This window comes from Seriola dumerili, unplaced genomic scaffold (genome assembly GCF_002260705.1).
Source record: "Seriola dumerili isolate Sdu_G_001 unplaced genomic scaffold, Sdu_1.0 BDQW01000138.1, whole genome shotgun sequence".
NCBI lineage: Eukaryota > Metazoa > Chordata > Actinopteri > Carangiformes > Carangidae > Seriola > Seriola dumerili.
Genome location: NW_019174393.1, coordinates 20,793,062 through 20,809,999, shown reverse-complemented (window position 1 = coordinate 20,809,999; position 16,938 = coordinate 20,793,062). Strand labels below are relative to the sequence as shown.

General features: G+C 41.7%; 1 protein-coding gene across 1 annotated transcript in view; it reads right to left on the bottom strand.

Moving 5' to 3' along the window:
- The window catches only part of ipo8 (importin 8), a 67,841-nt gene that overhangs the window by 37,659 nt on the left and 13,244 nt on the right, over positions 1-16,938 (bottom strand). The window contains exons 5-9 of the mRNA XM_022749598.1: positions 6,898-7,054; positions 6,637-6,726; positions 6,047-6,141; positions 5,883-5,967; positions 5,659-5,793 (exon numbers count right to left, since the gene is read on the bottom strand). Coding sequence (XP_022605319.1) covers positions 5,659-5,793; positions 5,883-5,967; positions 6,047-6,141; positions 6,637-6,726; positions 6,898-7,054 — 562 coding nt within the window. The remainder of the gene's footprint in view (positions 1-5,658; positions 5,794-5,882; positions 5,968-6,046; positions 6,142-6,636; positions 6,727-6,897; positions 7,055-16,938) is intronic.

The following is a 16,938-nucleotide window of genomic DNA, read 5'->3' as shown; positions in this document are numbered from 1 at the left end:
CATCATTACAAAATCAGTCTATAATAGTGATTTGTTAATAACAATGCTGTTTTAACAAGATTGTTACTCGAGAATGTTAATTGAGTACATAACAATATAATTTTCTTAATTGCTTTTTTCTATTACAAAATAAAATAACAAAAATACTATTAAAGTACTGTATCTGTAGTGCATCGTAGTCAGTGCACAGCCGAGTCCTAATGGTACACACTCTACCAGGTAAGCAACCGAGGTGCCCTTATTAGTTGTTGTTTTTATTTTGTTTTGACTTTTTGTTTTCAATTTCGCTTTAGTTTTAAACTCAAAGCAGGTTTGTTTGTTTCACTCAGTTTTTTATTCTTTGAGAATGCTCAATTTGTTTAATTTTTATTACTCCCAACTTTAGTTTTTGTGTAATATGAGGTATCTCCATCTCTATCTATTCTCTCTAGCCAAGTTTCCACTGCAGGAACTTTCCCCGGGAACCAGGAACCTTTTGAGGAACTATGTGCATTTCCACTGCAGGAACCAGGGTCTAAATTTAGAACTTTGGAATGCGTGGTCTTCAGTGCTGCATTTATGACTGGTCAGTACTCGCTGCATTTTATTTCACCCGCGATGTTTAAAAGTCCGCAGTGAGCGAGTGAGCAGGCACCGAGGGAGCAAACACATTTTCCACAGCGCGAAACAAGTCCAGAAGAAGGTAAAAAGACTGAAACAAATAAAGGACCACAACAACCGGAGTGGCTAGGGTTACGTCACGTATAATACGGGATCGTCGTGTATTTCAAACTTAAAGTTCCAGGTACTTTTTGGTCAAAACACGGCTTCTGACTCTGTAGCAGAGACCCTCATCCACACCTTCATCACCACCCTTCTGGATTACTGCAATGAAGTCCTGTTCGGGGTTCCCAGCAAAACCCTGGACAGGCTCCAGTATGACCAGAACTCAGCTGCCAGGGTTTGGGTTAGCACCAAGCCCGCACCAAGCCCTGGCAGCACATTACCCCCATCCTCATCCAACTTCACTGGCTTCCGGTCAAATCCCGCATTCATTACAAAATCCTTTCCCTCACCTACGAATCCCCCCAAGCACTCAGTGTGGCAGCCCCCACCCTCTGGAACTGTCTCCTGGAAGAGTTTCGCGCAGCCTCATATCTGGACATTTACAAAAAACTGCTGAAAACCCACCTGTTCACCAAGGCCTATGGCTTCACGCTCACTCATCTCCTACAATTATTGCCTTCCTTATTCTGTCTCATCTTGTTTTCATTTATTAGTTTTATTTTTTTACTTTGTGTTTCTTACTACCTTGAAAGGTGCTATAAAAAGTTATTATTATTTTTATTATTATTAGGGGGATCAGATTCAAAAAGGTCAAAAAAAGTATTGTGTATTGTGTAAAAACTCAACATCACATCATTTTAAAAATGTATTCACATAGGTATGTTAGTCAGTGAGTATGTGCCATTTCCCAGAAAAATTAAACTGGAAACAACAACAGAACATAAAATGTAGTTTTGGGCCCGTATTCACAAAACATCTTAAAACTAAAAGTGGCTTCTAACTTGCTGATTTAGGAGAAACCCCTAAAAATAATGGGCGTGTCAGTCCTAACTTTTAACTAAGAGTAATTCACAAAGCCACTTAACACTAAAAGTAGCACATAGGTCTGGGAGAAGTTAGAAGCGGTGGAGAGGACTCCTAACTCACTAAGACCAAATCACAAAGAATCAAAGTAATCATCTGAATTACTTAAAAGATATGACTCAATCACAAGGGAATAATGATCGTTGTGGAGTTTTTGAGGGATTAAATAACATCTCCTACCAACTGAAACAACCTGATCAGTAAGAAAATTAGGTGTTTGGCAACACTGGGCTACTTGGCAACAGAGAAAAGCCGAACTATTCACCAAACAATAAATGCACACAGAGCACACAGAGCACACAGAGCTACCGGAGAGCAGAGAGAGCAGGGTAGAGGACAGAGAAGCAGTGCGACCATAGATGATTAGAACAGAAATATATGGTGGTTAATAGTGAATGGCTGCCACAAATAAATCAATGTATGGGAAACGATTTTGTGGACGTTAAAATATTGACGTTAACGCATTTTCATAGTCGACGTCATTGATTATGGCAACTAATTGTGGCAGCCCTACAAACAGTGGGTTGAATGTTTTGAATGGACGTACATTGTATAATTTACATGCTCATTTAGTTCGTGGGCCAACTATTGTGGTGCTGAGACAACTGTTCAGGCAGGCAGCGTGTCACACACCAGCCAGCAGTGCATTCCTTTTCTCTAGTTTCGTGTTGAGCAGTGGTGCAACGGCACTCTCCTCCAATTTCCTTATGTGCCTGCTGATATTATGGTGGCCCAAAGAATGCTAAATAATAAGTTAACCACAACGGGGTTACGCTCTTAGCACATCTCACGTTTCATGTCTCAGACCTGCGTTGCTGCAGACTCACCTAAATTCATGGAAGGTTAGGCGTTGCACCAACACCATTACAAAAAATTTTGTTTTATTGTAGATGCGGCATATGGCAATTTTCAGTTACAATGTAAATTTAGTAGACTCTTAAATAGTGGGATGGCATGTTTTTAGTTTTGCTTTATGCACATTTTCCCATTCAAGTTGCCAGAGCCTTATTATATTACTGGTGCAGCTTCCATTGCAAAATATGAAGGAACTGATGCTGATCTGATGGGAGTAGCGCTGTGGCTGGGATGATTTTGGTTTCATATTTATCATTGGCAACTTATTTCGTTTTATATTTTTCTGCTCTTGCCTTTTGGTAACCTCTCGCTATATGATTAGTGCATCTGTCAAACTCAGTGGGATGGCTGTTCTGAATTGTTTTGCTTTGTAATTTCATTTGAGGGGATGTGATGGGCGGACGACAGACCTATTGTTGCCCATTTCCTTCTACGGTCACGGAACGAAGTATGTGGGTTGGTTTAGTGGTCAAAGCTTGTTCTAGCTCTTTTGGTTGGGCGATGTGGGTGGAGGGACGAGGAGATATATTTTTATAATTTCTTTTTCTTTTTCTTTTCCAGTAGTATTATTTTGTGGAGCTGGTTACAGGTTGAGTACTGTATGTTTCTTTCACCAATGGCGGGACCTGGATTGTGATGATTGTGTGCATCGGGTCATGTTGCCTGATGGTCATAGGTGTTATACTTTGTTGACCTTCACCTTTGAACCAGTGCTTGGAATTTATGAATGAACTCAATATTTTGAGCTGGAATTCAGGTGGTCTGAATATCCCACACAAAAGGACTAGTAAACTAGGATTATTACGCAGGAAGAAAATTGGCATTGCATTATCACAGGAGACACATCTTTTTTCCAAGGATGTCAGACGCCTTGCTGATCGTAGCATCTCCTTCATGCTGCCCTTATACCAATGGTGTAGCCAGGAAAATTAGGTTCCTGGGTACATGGTCAGATAAAGCAGCTAGGCTGATTATACTCAAAGCGGAAATTAATGGCAGGAAAATCACCTTTGTGTGTGCAGTTTTTACAGCAATCTGACAAATGTGAGGCTGGATCTAAGTGAATACTCATTTATAGTAGGTAGAGACCTTAATGAGGTTTGGAACTCAGCTGATGATGGGACAGGAAAATCTGAGACAAGAGACCAAAAACGGGCATCGTCTGCTCTACAGGCATGCCTTGGGATTTGCTGATCTGTGGTGACTGACCAACCCATTGGCCAAAGATTATTAATTTTTTTGCCCGATATCCGTGACACACAGCACCATTTGGCACTCTACGCTGATGACATTTTAGTTTTTCTCAAGGACCCACAGCAGTTGGCATTTACTATCAACACTATTTAAGGTAAACACAAGAAACTTGTGCTACAGAAAATGGACCAGACTCAGTGAATAGCTCCCTAAGCTTAACAACGTCCTATGATAAGTATTAATTTAGCTATACAGACTTATGAGCAGTGATAACTAACATGTCTTTGGGGTCATCAGGTGGGAACCTCCTTTCACCAGTGTTTCGTCTAGTTGGTCCCACGACACCTCCAGGAGGCTAGACAGTGATCACTGGCGTCCCAGAGTCACTCCCCTATTGCCAGCCATCACTGCTCCTCACACCACGACTATTTTCTCCTTTATCTTGCCTATGCTACCACAAACAACATCATCAACTCAGACAAAACACACTAGCAGATTCAGCAAACAAACTAGATGAGTTTGTTGCGCTATCGGGATTCAAAGTCAACTGGTCAAAATTGTCTCTCTTACCATTGAATGAAGCAGCTAGGACCACCTCTCTACTCTACTAATATTCCCTGTGTTCAACATTTCAGATATTTAGGTATTAAAATATTCCCCATCGTAAATCGCACTGTTAAACATAATTACACTGAGACTTTGAATAAGGTTCTAAGTGATCTAGAAAGGTGAGCAAGCTTGCGCAACTCACTCCAGGCACGAATCTCAATTATTAAAATGAACATGTTGCCCTAAATAAACTTTTTCAGCTCTGTGATCCCCCTCTCTCCCCCTGCTTGATACTGGAGTAAACTCCAGGCAGCCTTTTCCAAATGCATTTGGAATGGGAAGCATCCCTGTGTGAGCACCTCTACTGTCCAGCAGGGAAGAACTTTAAAATCTATTACTGGTCTTTCACTCTGAAACTAATTGGTTTGACCTTCATGTAACAGTTTCATGGCGAGCAATGGAGGAAAAAACGGTACGTCCTTGGACTGTGAAAATGAATTTCCCCTTGGGGACAATAAACAAACTAACTAACTAACTAAATATCAGAAATGTATTGTGCTGTCAGGCTTAACAGGCTTAAGGACTAACCTTTCTTGATGTCATTTATATGGAGTTATCAACAGCTCATATAAACTGAGCTAAAGAGGAAAATGTAAATATGTGGCCCTCAGCGGCTGAGGCAATGAAAGCCCTACTGTGACTTTTGTATATCTCAAGATTTGTTATCTGTCAGAGTCCAGAATCCATAGACATCCAGCAGGTCCATATATAATCTGTTCCACAAGGCCCTCTGCTCCCTCTTTCCTTTTTCATTATTATTGTCTCTGTAAAGTCTATGGATAGGATACCTGATGTTGATGATACACTTTAATGATTGGCTGTACATCACTGTGTTTGTGTTCATTTTTGTTAAAATAAAACATTTGATAGAAAAAAAAAAAGAAAAAGATACTGCTCCATCCACACAGCTAAAAAACTGAAGATGGAGTTCATATCCTTCTAAAACACCAGCTGATGTATGAAAAAACTGATACCATTTTCTGTATAATTTGAGTTTATTTTAGTTTTGTAAACACACAATACAGTTCCAGTTAGTCATAGTTTTTTTTTTTTTTTTTTTTATGAAACTCATTTTTATTTTTATTCTAGTGAATGAAAATGTTATTTCACATCTAGTTTTCGTTATTTCGCTAGTTTTAGTTAAGGATAATAACGTTGCTCCGCATGATCAAAACAACAACAAAAAGTCCACTTTGAACTTTCCTGTTTGTGTTTCCACTACAAAAGAAGAACCGTGAGGATTTGGTAAAGTAGACAGAAGATGATGTTTGGGGATTAGAACCGTACCAACTCATGTGGCCACAGCTGATGGTCAAATTCAAGTAAGGATAATGAAAAATGATCTGTCTGAGTCCTCTCTGTCTGTCCTACCTGTATGTGTGGTTTCATCTGTTTCCAGGTCAGGGAGTGCAACAAGCCCTGGTTGAGGTAGTTGAGGCACTGCTGCAGGACACGAGGAGTCACGTACTGCCTCTGTCGGTGCTGATCCACCACTTTCAGCAGGACCTGGGTGTAGAAGAGAGAAAGAGCCTGAGCACCGGATAAAGAGATAAACCCTTAAGAAACATCTTGTAGTGTCAGTGACACACGCTTACCTGCTGTATACCCACTGCATATGTCTTCAGGAAAAAGTCTGCAAACTCGTAGTATTCCTTTGTCACATTACCAGGACTTCCATACCTGTAATTTATAGCAGAGGCATGTGAAAAACTGGTCCCTATGAGAACCACACATCTGGCTTCTGGTGATCTGGACTCACCGCTCAAACAGTCTGGTGATGATGCGCAGTGACCACTTTTTACACTTCCACCATGCCAGCTCAGGACGGTCGTCCTCATCTACCTCCAGCGTCTCCTAATGAACACACTCTTCATGGTCAGTTCTAGGAGCTTGTGTGACCCAGCCACAGTTAACTTAGTTTCAGTCAGATTTAACTACCATGTAAACAAGTGATTCCAAGTGATTCATTAACACAGGTTAATGGCAGAATAAAGAATCTGAAAAGTCTTTGAAAACATGAAGACTTCCAGGATAAATGTGACTGAGGTAAAAAGACTCAGGAACACAGTGGATCACAGATCTTCCACCATTCATTCAGATCGTCAACATTTTCTATAGTTTTATTGATGTTAAATGGTCAAATCCAGTTAATATCACAGAATCAAAGCTCAGAAAAATCTGTTTCCTCATAATCTGTGTTTCACTGGAACTAAAAACTGCCTTTTTAATGTTACTGTTATTTTTAAATTGGCAAAACAAACTAATGAAAACATAATTTACTAAAATGACTCTGTGTGTGTGTGTGTGTGTGTGTGTGTGTGTGTGTGTGTGTGTGTGTGTGTGTTTTACAGCAGGGACGTCTCGGTCCATTATGTCTCGTAGAATTTCCATCCACTGAGTCATCACTGTGTTGTTGATCAGTTGAAGAGGCAGCGAGTACTGCAGAGCAACACAAAGGTTTATGCTTATCATCATCATCATCATCATGACACTGACACACACAACAGCCCTTAGACTGTCCTTAGAGTCCTTGGACTTAGATCCCATCACAGACAGCCACAAATCAGGTGTGAGTCCACCACATCCACACACAGAGACACAAACACACACCTGCACAAGAGCATGGAAGATCTTGAGGATATGTTTCTGGATGAGGACAGAGAAGATGGTGGCATCAGCCAGAAGCTGGCTGATCAGCTGTTGGATCCTCGGCAGGAAGATCTGCATGGCTGCCAGCAACGGCTCCCTCTCATCTGCCTTCCTGTACCTGAGACACACACACACACCCCCCACACACACACCCCCCACACACACACACACACACACACACACACACACACACACACACACACACACCAATCTGAGGGTCAGCACCCAAACTTTCCATACATACTTGGTTGGTCTATCACAAAAACGTTTAAGATCACTAACAACAAACATCCACATGATAATTTTCTGAATCTGTGCCGTGTTGCTGCTGCAACTCTCTACACAGAGTTGGCAGGTTACTTGAATTTCTTGTCATTATTAATTAATTTCTGATTCATTTTTGGCAGAAAACATCAGTAAAATGTCACTGTCTACATATGCAGCTGCTTGAATGGTTAAAAAAATATATATTTACAATTTTCATGTCTGTATGATATTAAGATTCCGCCTAGACAGAGACAAACATAGTGAAAGCTATCAGTCTTGAGTAATGTTGCTGGTATGATGTCAATATGACATCAACAGGTCTTTTCTCTGTCTATTTCAGCACGTGAGAAAAATAGGTGAGAGGCCAAATCTCTAGATCAAGCCAGACAGTTACTACTTCTCCTTTGTGCATGTTGTGTTTGGCATCAGGTGAATCACTGTAATGTGCGTTAACGTACCCCAGTACACCAGCTACAATGGAAGGATATAGCTAACATCTTAAATGCAGCCACACACCTGCCTTTAGACTTGCTGCTGATTTCATTGGTGTCTGCTGTTTTTGTCTGTCACTTGCACTATGGTGCATGCACACGATTGAATTGTGGCTCGTTTCAAAGGTTATGTAATCACTGTTCCTACGTTGGCTAGTTTACATACATTTACTTACTTGTGTCAAGCAAATGACGCCTTATTGGAAATATCCATTCAGAGGAGAAGCTACAGTGCAGGCAGAGGTCAGATGAAGCCAACAGGCTAGGCAGCAGTGCAAAGTGTCCAAGTGTAACAGACTTTGTCATTAAGAAGAGTGAATAATGAATGAAAGGATGTTTTCTGCCTTTTCAACTTCACTACTTTACGATTTAATTCACTGAGCAGCCCAGAGGCTGCCGGCAACTACTGGATTCTTTTAAGGTGGAATGTTTTCTTGGCTGTTACTCAGTGCATGACTGACATTTGGAAACCAATCAATACACCTTAAATGTCAATAAGACAACTTCGACCATTTCATTTCTTTTTGTTAGATATCTTGCATGATATACACTTTAGTGATCAGATCTTCAAGCGCTTAAAAATATAGATACATTTCAACCGGATCCTGCAAACTGTGGATATTTTATTTCATTACTTTGAGAAAAAAAAGTGGCGGAGCATCGTTCCAGCAGCGCCGCACCTACGCTCACCTGACAAGATCTTGTTGTGACACATCCACAAGAGAGTGTAAAAGACATATATTAAATTATTACATATATTTTATGAATCGATATTAATCGGAGAATCAATTTTTTCAACCCAGCCCTTTTTTAAAGGTGATCCCTAAATGAACTCATGGATTCTTTCAAAGGCTAACCTACAGAGAAATATATTGTGACCAAGTTCTTCAGATTTGTGTCTGTTTTAAGACTCAAACACTAGATACTGAATGTGGCAGCTCAGAAATAACAGCTGACAAGAATACTTTTCCTGGAATGTTACAGGTAAATATGACTTGTCCTCCTCATCATCATTACAAGGGTGTTTGTTTGTAGAGAAGCTTTACTTTCAATCTGAAATAAATTATTTCTATATGGAAAATCATGATAAAACCAGGAAACTTTTTGGGTAAAAACTGCTGGTAAGTGTTTCTCTGAGTTTTGTGTTTGTCTAGTTCCTCTCTAGTTCTTTATGAGGAACAGTCTGTTTGGGGTAATTGGACCACATATACTGTAGGTGCTCCTTTAAAACCTACAGCCCTGGTCTGAGGTGATGTCTCCCCAGGAGGATGTTCAGAGCCATGAGGTCGAGCAGAGGAACTCACTCGTAGGTTTTGACCAGCTGGTAGAGAGCAAGCAGGCTGCCATACCAGCTGCCGCTGTTCTGAGACTGCAGGTACATGCCGATCTTGTCCACAATGGCAGTCCAGCGTCCAGGGAAGTCATGCTTGATTATGGCTCGCAGACACATGGTCAGCTGGGCGCTACAGACAGTATAAACACATATGGAGTCACCAGCTGCATCAGCCAGGCACCAACAGTCAGTATCATTCAGTAAGTGTTCATCATTCAGGAGCTCACTATGTGAAATCTATGAGAACATTTAAAAAGGCAGAAGTTGCTTTTCTATAAAACAGGCTGATGCATTATAAAAAGAGGTGGAAACATGACAATATGTGTGTGTACCGTATGGACTCTGGACAGCGAATGATGCCCTCCACAATGTGGTCTCTGATCTGCTGCCGGTCATTTTCATGGATGTTGAAGGGAAAGACAACCTCACCCAGAGACGGCTCCCTGTCCTGCCAGTACTGACTAACCATGTTCTTCAGGTATATCGCCGCTGTAGAGACAGAGAAATAGTTAGAGACAGACACAAACACTCACACAGACACAGAGAAAGACACAGACACAGAGAGACACAGAAACAGACACAAAGACAGACAGAGACAGACTGTCAGGTAAACATGTATCCATTTGAGTGATCTCATTAATGTCTCCTACTAAGAAGTCATTCATCATTGAGTCTCATTGTTGCACTGACACAGTCATTCATCACCATGGACACACATTGTATTGTGTGCACAATTATCACCGTATCAATTATCACTGTGTATCATCTGTTATTTATATAAGGAAGGGGAAGCATTATGATTGTCACAAAAGTGTAGGGATGCCCTGATCAAGTTTTTTGCCACGAAACCTATTATGTATGAGTGAGATCAGCTGATCCACGGCTAATACAAATAATTTTTGGCAGACATTGCAGGGCTCCAAACTGCAATGCATATGCGAGTATGTTTTGAGTGTGCAAGTAAAAATTACACATGGTCGTTGCATGATAATTATCCATTAGGCTGTTTTGGTGCCCTACATGTACTGCGTTGTAGTTGAAAGTAGTTCTTTTTTTCTTCACTGGCTCAGTCAGTCTGACTACCTAACCTTTCATCAGAATACAGGGGCAAACATGGACAGACAGAGACACTGTACTAACTCAATACCCTTGGTTGCGGTATGATAGCAATGTTGCATGCGTAGTGTAAGCAATGTGGGCCATTCATTGCAGGCAACTCTAAACTTGTTACAAAGTCAACACAATTTAAGCTTGAACTGCTGCAATTTAAGCACAAAACTTGCCGGCACCGGTGCATCACCCAAAAGACTAGAGCTTCTCCCCACTGCTTTTCAGAGGGAGAACAAAATGGTCATCAAATTCAACTCTGCCTATATGAGAGCCAGGGGTTAAACCGGGTCGGGGCCTGGTGGTCATATCACATATTTTTTAAATCTTCCAGTAAACCTAATAGCATTTGAGTAGTGTACGAGGTCTCTAACAGCGCGAATAGCACAATTAGTCACTGGGTGAAATCATTTTGCTCCGTGGTAAGTTTAGGTCGCTGCGTGATAAGAAGCTGACAGCACACAGACAGAAAACACAGAGCAACAGAGAGTTCTTCAGACCATCAGGGCAAAGTGATAAATTTGCCATTTATTCCCATTCTGCTGCTCCTCTCAGACTGTGTACATGCAGGCACACACACACAGGCAGGTGAGTGAGGGAGTTACTATGATTATCGCAACGCTGTGTGTCTCTGTCGCTCTGAAACTTCTTAATGATTTAGTAACAGGTTTTTAGGTTATTATGCCTGCACAAAAATCATGAATGTTATTGTAACTCAATTACTGAAATCGATCATGATGTAATTTTACATTTTTGCTAAACATAATTAAGGAGGAGGTAGCCTAAGAGCCTCCTTCATGAAGAAACAGGCTATATTTAAAAAAGGTATGGCCAAATCAGGGCTGCAAGCAGTGAAAAAGTTAGTTTGGTGCACTGCATTTCAGAAGGCGTATGTTATATCAGTCTCACACACTTTGTAAAAGTTCCCAAGGCCGACATGTTGTTTTGTTTTGGTGGCATGTCGCACCTGTGCAGTGAACCTGGTGGGAGGCGGGACTACATTACACAGCACACAGTGCTTCTCACAGCCACAGACACCAGAGTATTAACCACAGATCCATTTTAAGGTGATCGGTGACTAAAAGCATTTACTCTGATCTACCAATCATGTATTTTTAATGAAAATCGACCAATCATGATCAGTGGTCGCTTAATCGGGGCATCACTACAAAAGTGATACAAGGCAGACAAGGGAAAGTGTGACAACAACACACTTCACCCCCACCCCCTGGCCCCTGACATGATGAACCAAGACAGTCTATTTAAATAAAAACAACAAAGCAAAAACTACAAATACAATCCACCCATTTCCCACCCCCACTCCCACTGCCCAGGGAATAGTCCCTGGGTTAGGGTTTTTATATATTACATATATATATATATATATATATAAAAACTCTCCTCTCACTCTCCTAGATATATTTAACTTGAATGAAAAGAACGATCAAATATACATAAAATGCTGCCTATATAACTTGATTTGACCTAGGGGTGGGCGATATGACGATATTAGATCGTGAAGGATTACAACGTGAAGACGATCTTTCAAACTGCAGAGATCGTGGGATTGTCTAGGGCACATTCTATAAATTGCAGTTCTATGCTGATGCACCGACGCACCAGACGTATTGACGTCAACCTGACCGACCAATCATAGTGAATTACGGGCAGTGACGCACTTTCCTACCCGCCTCCTTGTTTGTGTGTGTAGCGGTAGCACATGGAGAGCAATGGCTGAAACCCAAACGGAGTTGGTCGCTAAAAAAAATTCCACCTCCATTATATGGAATTGGTTTGGATTTTCCACAACTGATCAAGCGCAAGCAAATGTAATTTGCAAAGTTTGCACAGAAACCGTTCGCACGTCGGGTGGTAACACGACAAACCTGTTTAATCACCTGAAGAGGAAGCACTAAAGCACTAGCACTAGCAACTGTTGCACTAAAAGAGATAACCACAGTCACTTCAGTTTGTATTTTTGCGTTTCAATAAGCTATTTAGTGTTTTGATAAATAAATCCTGTTTAAATGACTGTCAGTAATGTCTTTGATTGATTTACTTTCTGTTACTACTTTTGCAAGAGTGCACTTTATTAGGATGTTGTTGTTGTTTACCTTAAACTGCGACTATATGCGAGTATATGCACTAATACGATACATCTGCGATAGGCCAATGGAAAGATTAAGCCACAGCGATCTTTCCCTTGACACAGCCAGGCCCATGATGCAGCCACAACCTTGAACTGCACCTCTAGACTAACAGAAGACGAGGTCTTTGATGACACATTTCCTCCCAAATAGCTGGACTTGTAGAGCCTCAATCCAAAAGGTGTCCCATCTCCTGGAAATGTTTGGCCTGATTCAGCAGCCACAGTCAGATTTCTAATGGAGTGGGCTGCTGACTTGTACACCTTTTGGTGGAGGCAGTGAAGCACTCCATCCTACCTGGGAGGGTAGGTCCTGTCGAGGCGAGGGTGGATCAGTAGTTGGGATGAAGATGGTATGACGCCAATTGCTCCACCATTTGCAATCACCAGGCTAAGCTAAGCTAAAGGCTAGAGATGGCAATATAAGCCTTTTCTACCATCGATCTTCATGAGAAATGTCAACTCCCTGGCTAACAAGTATGATGAACTGGAGGAATGTCTAATGTGTTTCACGGAGACCTGGTTAAACAACAACACTCCGGACCACTGCATGGATTTAAGTGGCTTCGCTGCAGTACAAGCAGTCACAGTATACTGACTGACTTCATTCAGTATATTGAATGGGAAAATAAGACACTTGATCTGTTGTATGAAGATATCAAGGAGGCCTACACTGCTTCTGCGCTACCACTACTTGGCAGACCTTGATAGAATGGTTGAATGTACCACAACTTCTGTATGGACACTGTAATACCAGCAAGTACTGTACACTGCTTTCCAAACAACAAACCCTGGATCACCAGTAACATCAAGCCCCTCCTCAACCAGAGAAAGGAGGCCTTCAGGGATGGAGACAGGGAGACGCTCAGGTGTGTGCAACATGAGCTGAAGAAGAGATTCAAGCAGGCGAAGGAGGACTACAAAAGGAAAGTAGAGAGGGAGTTACAGCACAGCAACACCAGAGAGGTGTGGAAGGGGATGAGGACCAACGCTAGCTATAAAGAGAAGAATAGCCAGGCAACATCAGATGATGTGGACAATGCCAATGAGTTCAACCTGTTCTGTAACAGGTTTGACACAGCCTCACCTGTTCTCTCTCCCACTGCTTCAGCTGCAGCTTCTCCTTAAGCATCTCCTTCACAACCTGACACTGCAGCTGCAACTCCTTCCACACTGGGGTTAAGTCTCTTGTCCTTTGCAGCAGAGGAGGTAAGGGCGGAGCTCAAGAGGCTACATCCTGGAAAAGCAGCAGGCCCGGATGGTGTGTGTCCGAGGCTGTTAAAGGACTGTGCAGTCCAGCTGGCTGAGCCTCTCCTTGGGAGCTACAACTTAAGTCTACAAACACGGAGAGTCCCGGTCCTGTGGAAAACATCGTGTCTTGTTGTGGCACCTAAAGTAGGACGACCAGCTCAGATAAATGATTACAGTGGCCCTTACGTCACACATCATCAAGACCCTGAAGCGGCTGCTTCTCCACCTTCTGAAGCCACAGGTTCAACATGCACTAGATCCCCTAAAGTTTGCCTACAAGGAACATATTGGAGTGGATGATCCCGTCCTTTACATGCTCCACCGGGCCCATCCTTACTTGGATGAGCCAGGTTTTTACATGAGGATTATGTTCTTTGATTTTTCAAGCGCACTTAACACCATCCAACCACCTATTCTTAAAGACAAGCTGGAAGTGATGGGGGTGGATCACTGTCACTGATCACCATCCTGTATTGTGGATTACCTGACAAGACAACCACAGTATGTCAGGCTGGATAGCTGCGTCTCAGGGACTGTGAAAAGTAGTGCTGGGGCTCCACACGGGACTGTTCTGGCTCCGTTCCTGTTCATCCTGTATACGGCGGACTTTAAATACAACTCTGAGTCTTGCCACATCCAGAAATACTTCCTGATACACAGCTATTGTGGCATGCATCAGGAACGGGCAGGAAGAGAACAGGAATCTGACAATGGCCTTCAGTGAATGATGCGACAAGAACTGCCTCCTTCTGAATACCTCCAAGACCAAGGAGTCGGTCTTCGACTTTCGGAGGTTGACGGCCACCCTTCAGCCAGTCAACATTCATGGGAAGGACATTGAGGTGGTGTACACTTAAAATACTAAATACCTATGTGTGCACCTGGACAGTAAACTGGACTGGTCCCTGAACACAGATGCAATCTACCAGAAGGGGCAGAGCCGGCTCTTTTTCATCAGGAGTCTCAGGTCCTTTGACATCTGCAGTGAAATGCTGCACGTTTTACCAGTCAGTGGTGGCCAGTGTAGTCTTTTATGCTGCAGTCTGATGGGGCAGAAGCATGTCTGACATGAACACAAGGGGACTAGACAAGCTGGTCAAAAAGGCTGGGTCTGTAATTGGCAGGAGTCTGGTGGCCATCTTGGACAATACCAACCAGCCTCTCCACAACATTCTGGCAGGACAGAGAAGCAGCTACAGCAGCAAACGTCTCATCTCACTGCGCTGCAAAACAGAAAGGTTTAAGAGATCCTTTGTTCCCACTGCCATCAGGCTATACAACAACTCAGCCAAAGGAAGTGGACTAATTTAATTATTGTTTATTTATTATTAACTGTTATTATCATTATCAACAATGAGCTAATGGACACATGAATGTGGTCTGTCCCCTGACAGATGTGGTAATAGTGTAGCTTCTGTGATAGGTCATTCCAGAGGCTGCTTCCCATAGGGAAAGCGAGGTTTGAAAGAGAACTCCAGTAAGCAGAGAGCTGTTCCTTCAGAGACAAGATAACATCCTCTTAGAAGCTGTGAGACCAGTTAACAAAAGACACCTGTCATTTATAGTTACCTGCGAAGAGGGATGTCATTAAGTAACAACAGACACTGAGTGAAGGTAGAAACAACTGTAGTTTGTTTTGACTCAGTCCCACACATACTATCCTGCTGCCACAAATACTCATTAGAGCACCAAACGAACGTGGATTAATCCACTGTTGAAAAGTGTCCCTGACAAATGCACTAACTGCGGAATATTTGTTAAAAACTAAAATGACCAGCTGCTTTAGGATATTACCGAGCCTTTAAAAATAAGTCTGTGAGACGTTTTTAAAGAAATATCTTTAGTGGGAACCAATGGGCTCAGAGTTAAGAGCCACAGAGTAGGACAGTGTTGACGGTGGACTAACACATTGTTGGTTTGGGCTTTTTCTCACAAGAATTGTTGATATTAAATGATAACTCTGGGCTCTATCTTTTCATGTTTTTAAATGATTTGTATGATAAAAATCTTAATCAATTGGTCCACTAAGAAGGAAGAACAGTCTATACCCACCAACCGCTAAACAGCTGCTGCAATGTAAACAGTGGGTCAGATTGTTATTACAGGTCTCTGGCAACATTATGGACAGGAGTCCTTTCTGTTATAGAGTAAGATCCTTCTTGTAATTTTACCTCTTGACAAATTGAGGCAGTGGTATTTTTTCCTTATAAACATGACCAGTGAGACATTTCTTTGTAAACATTTCTCAATATGAAAATCAAACAGGAGAATTACCTTTAATTATATTTATCATTATTAAAGACAAAGATTATTATTACCCTTAACAGTGAGAGGAGAGTAGCAGCCGTGTTGTTCTCTCAGCTGTTTAGTGTCTTACCTGCCTGACGAACAGGAAACTCCACCTGCTCCGACACAATGATCTGAAGCAGTGTCGGTGCAAAGTTGATGATCTTGTAGGACTAAAACACAAGGAGCAGACTCAGTGAGAAAAACCACAAGAGGGCAAAGTTACAGCTAAGACTTTTTAAAACCTTTTAATTCACAGAATGTCACTGAACATCTGTTTCACCCGTTTCATGGTTGTACTGCCAAAGTATGAAAATATTACAGGCAGGCACTACCGCCCTCCCAGAAGTGTATAACAATAATTCCAATGATATAATAAAATTTATTTGACTCACATGAATGGCAGAAGATCAAAGAGCAGCTTAATGCTACAAACCTTTTTCTGAAGAAACAGAATTCAGTCCTGTTTAAGACTTTAAGACCTGCAGATACCTTGCTTGCACACAAATGGAAAAACTGCTTTTTCCATTTGTGTGCATGACAAAATTAATTAATATTGTTTTTGAAAATGCATAATAATCTATTACCATGTGTGCACAAGATAATGAAATGTTCAAACTACCTACGTTTTCTTCAACCTGTGACACTAGGTCTAATTTCATGCATCCCTTTACAAGGAATTAGACCATTCGTTGTATTTGGACTTCATCCAATTAACTGGAATCTCTCTACTGTTTTATTTACTGATTAGTGTTTTAACACTGAAATACATCTTCAGGGTGAAGTTCACAGTGCACTCTTTACAGGGTATGAGGAACATTTCACATAAATATTATATATATTCTCAATCATAATGTGGTGCAATAAATCATTCAGTTTTATTAATCAAATGTTCAGGAAACATGATTATTTTTTATTATATCACAGCAGGTCTGTGTGAAACAGCAGGATGATGTGGTCATGTGTGTGGTGACATGATAAAGTTTGGGTACCACTGGTCCTGACGGTCCATGATGGCTGTCACATCTGACTCCTATTGTTCTCCGTCGCAGCTGCCTGAGTCTGTGTGTGTGTGTGTGTGTGTGTGTGTGTGTGTGTGTGTGTGTGTGTGTGTGTGTGTG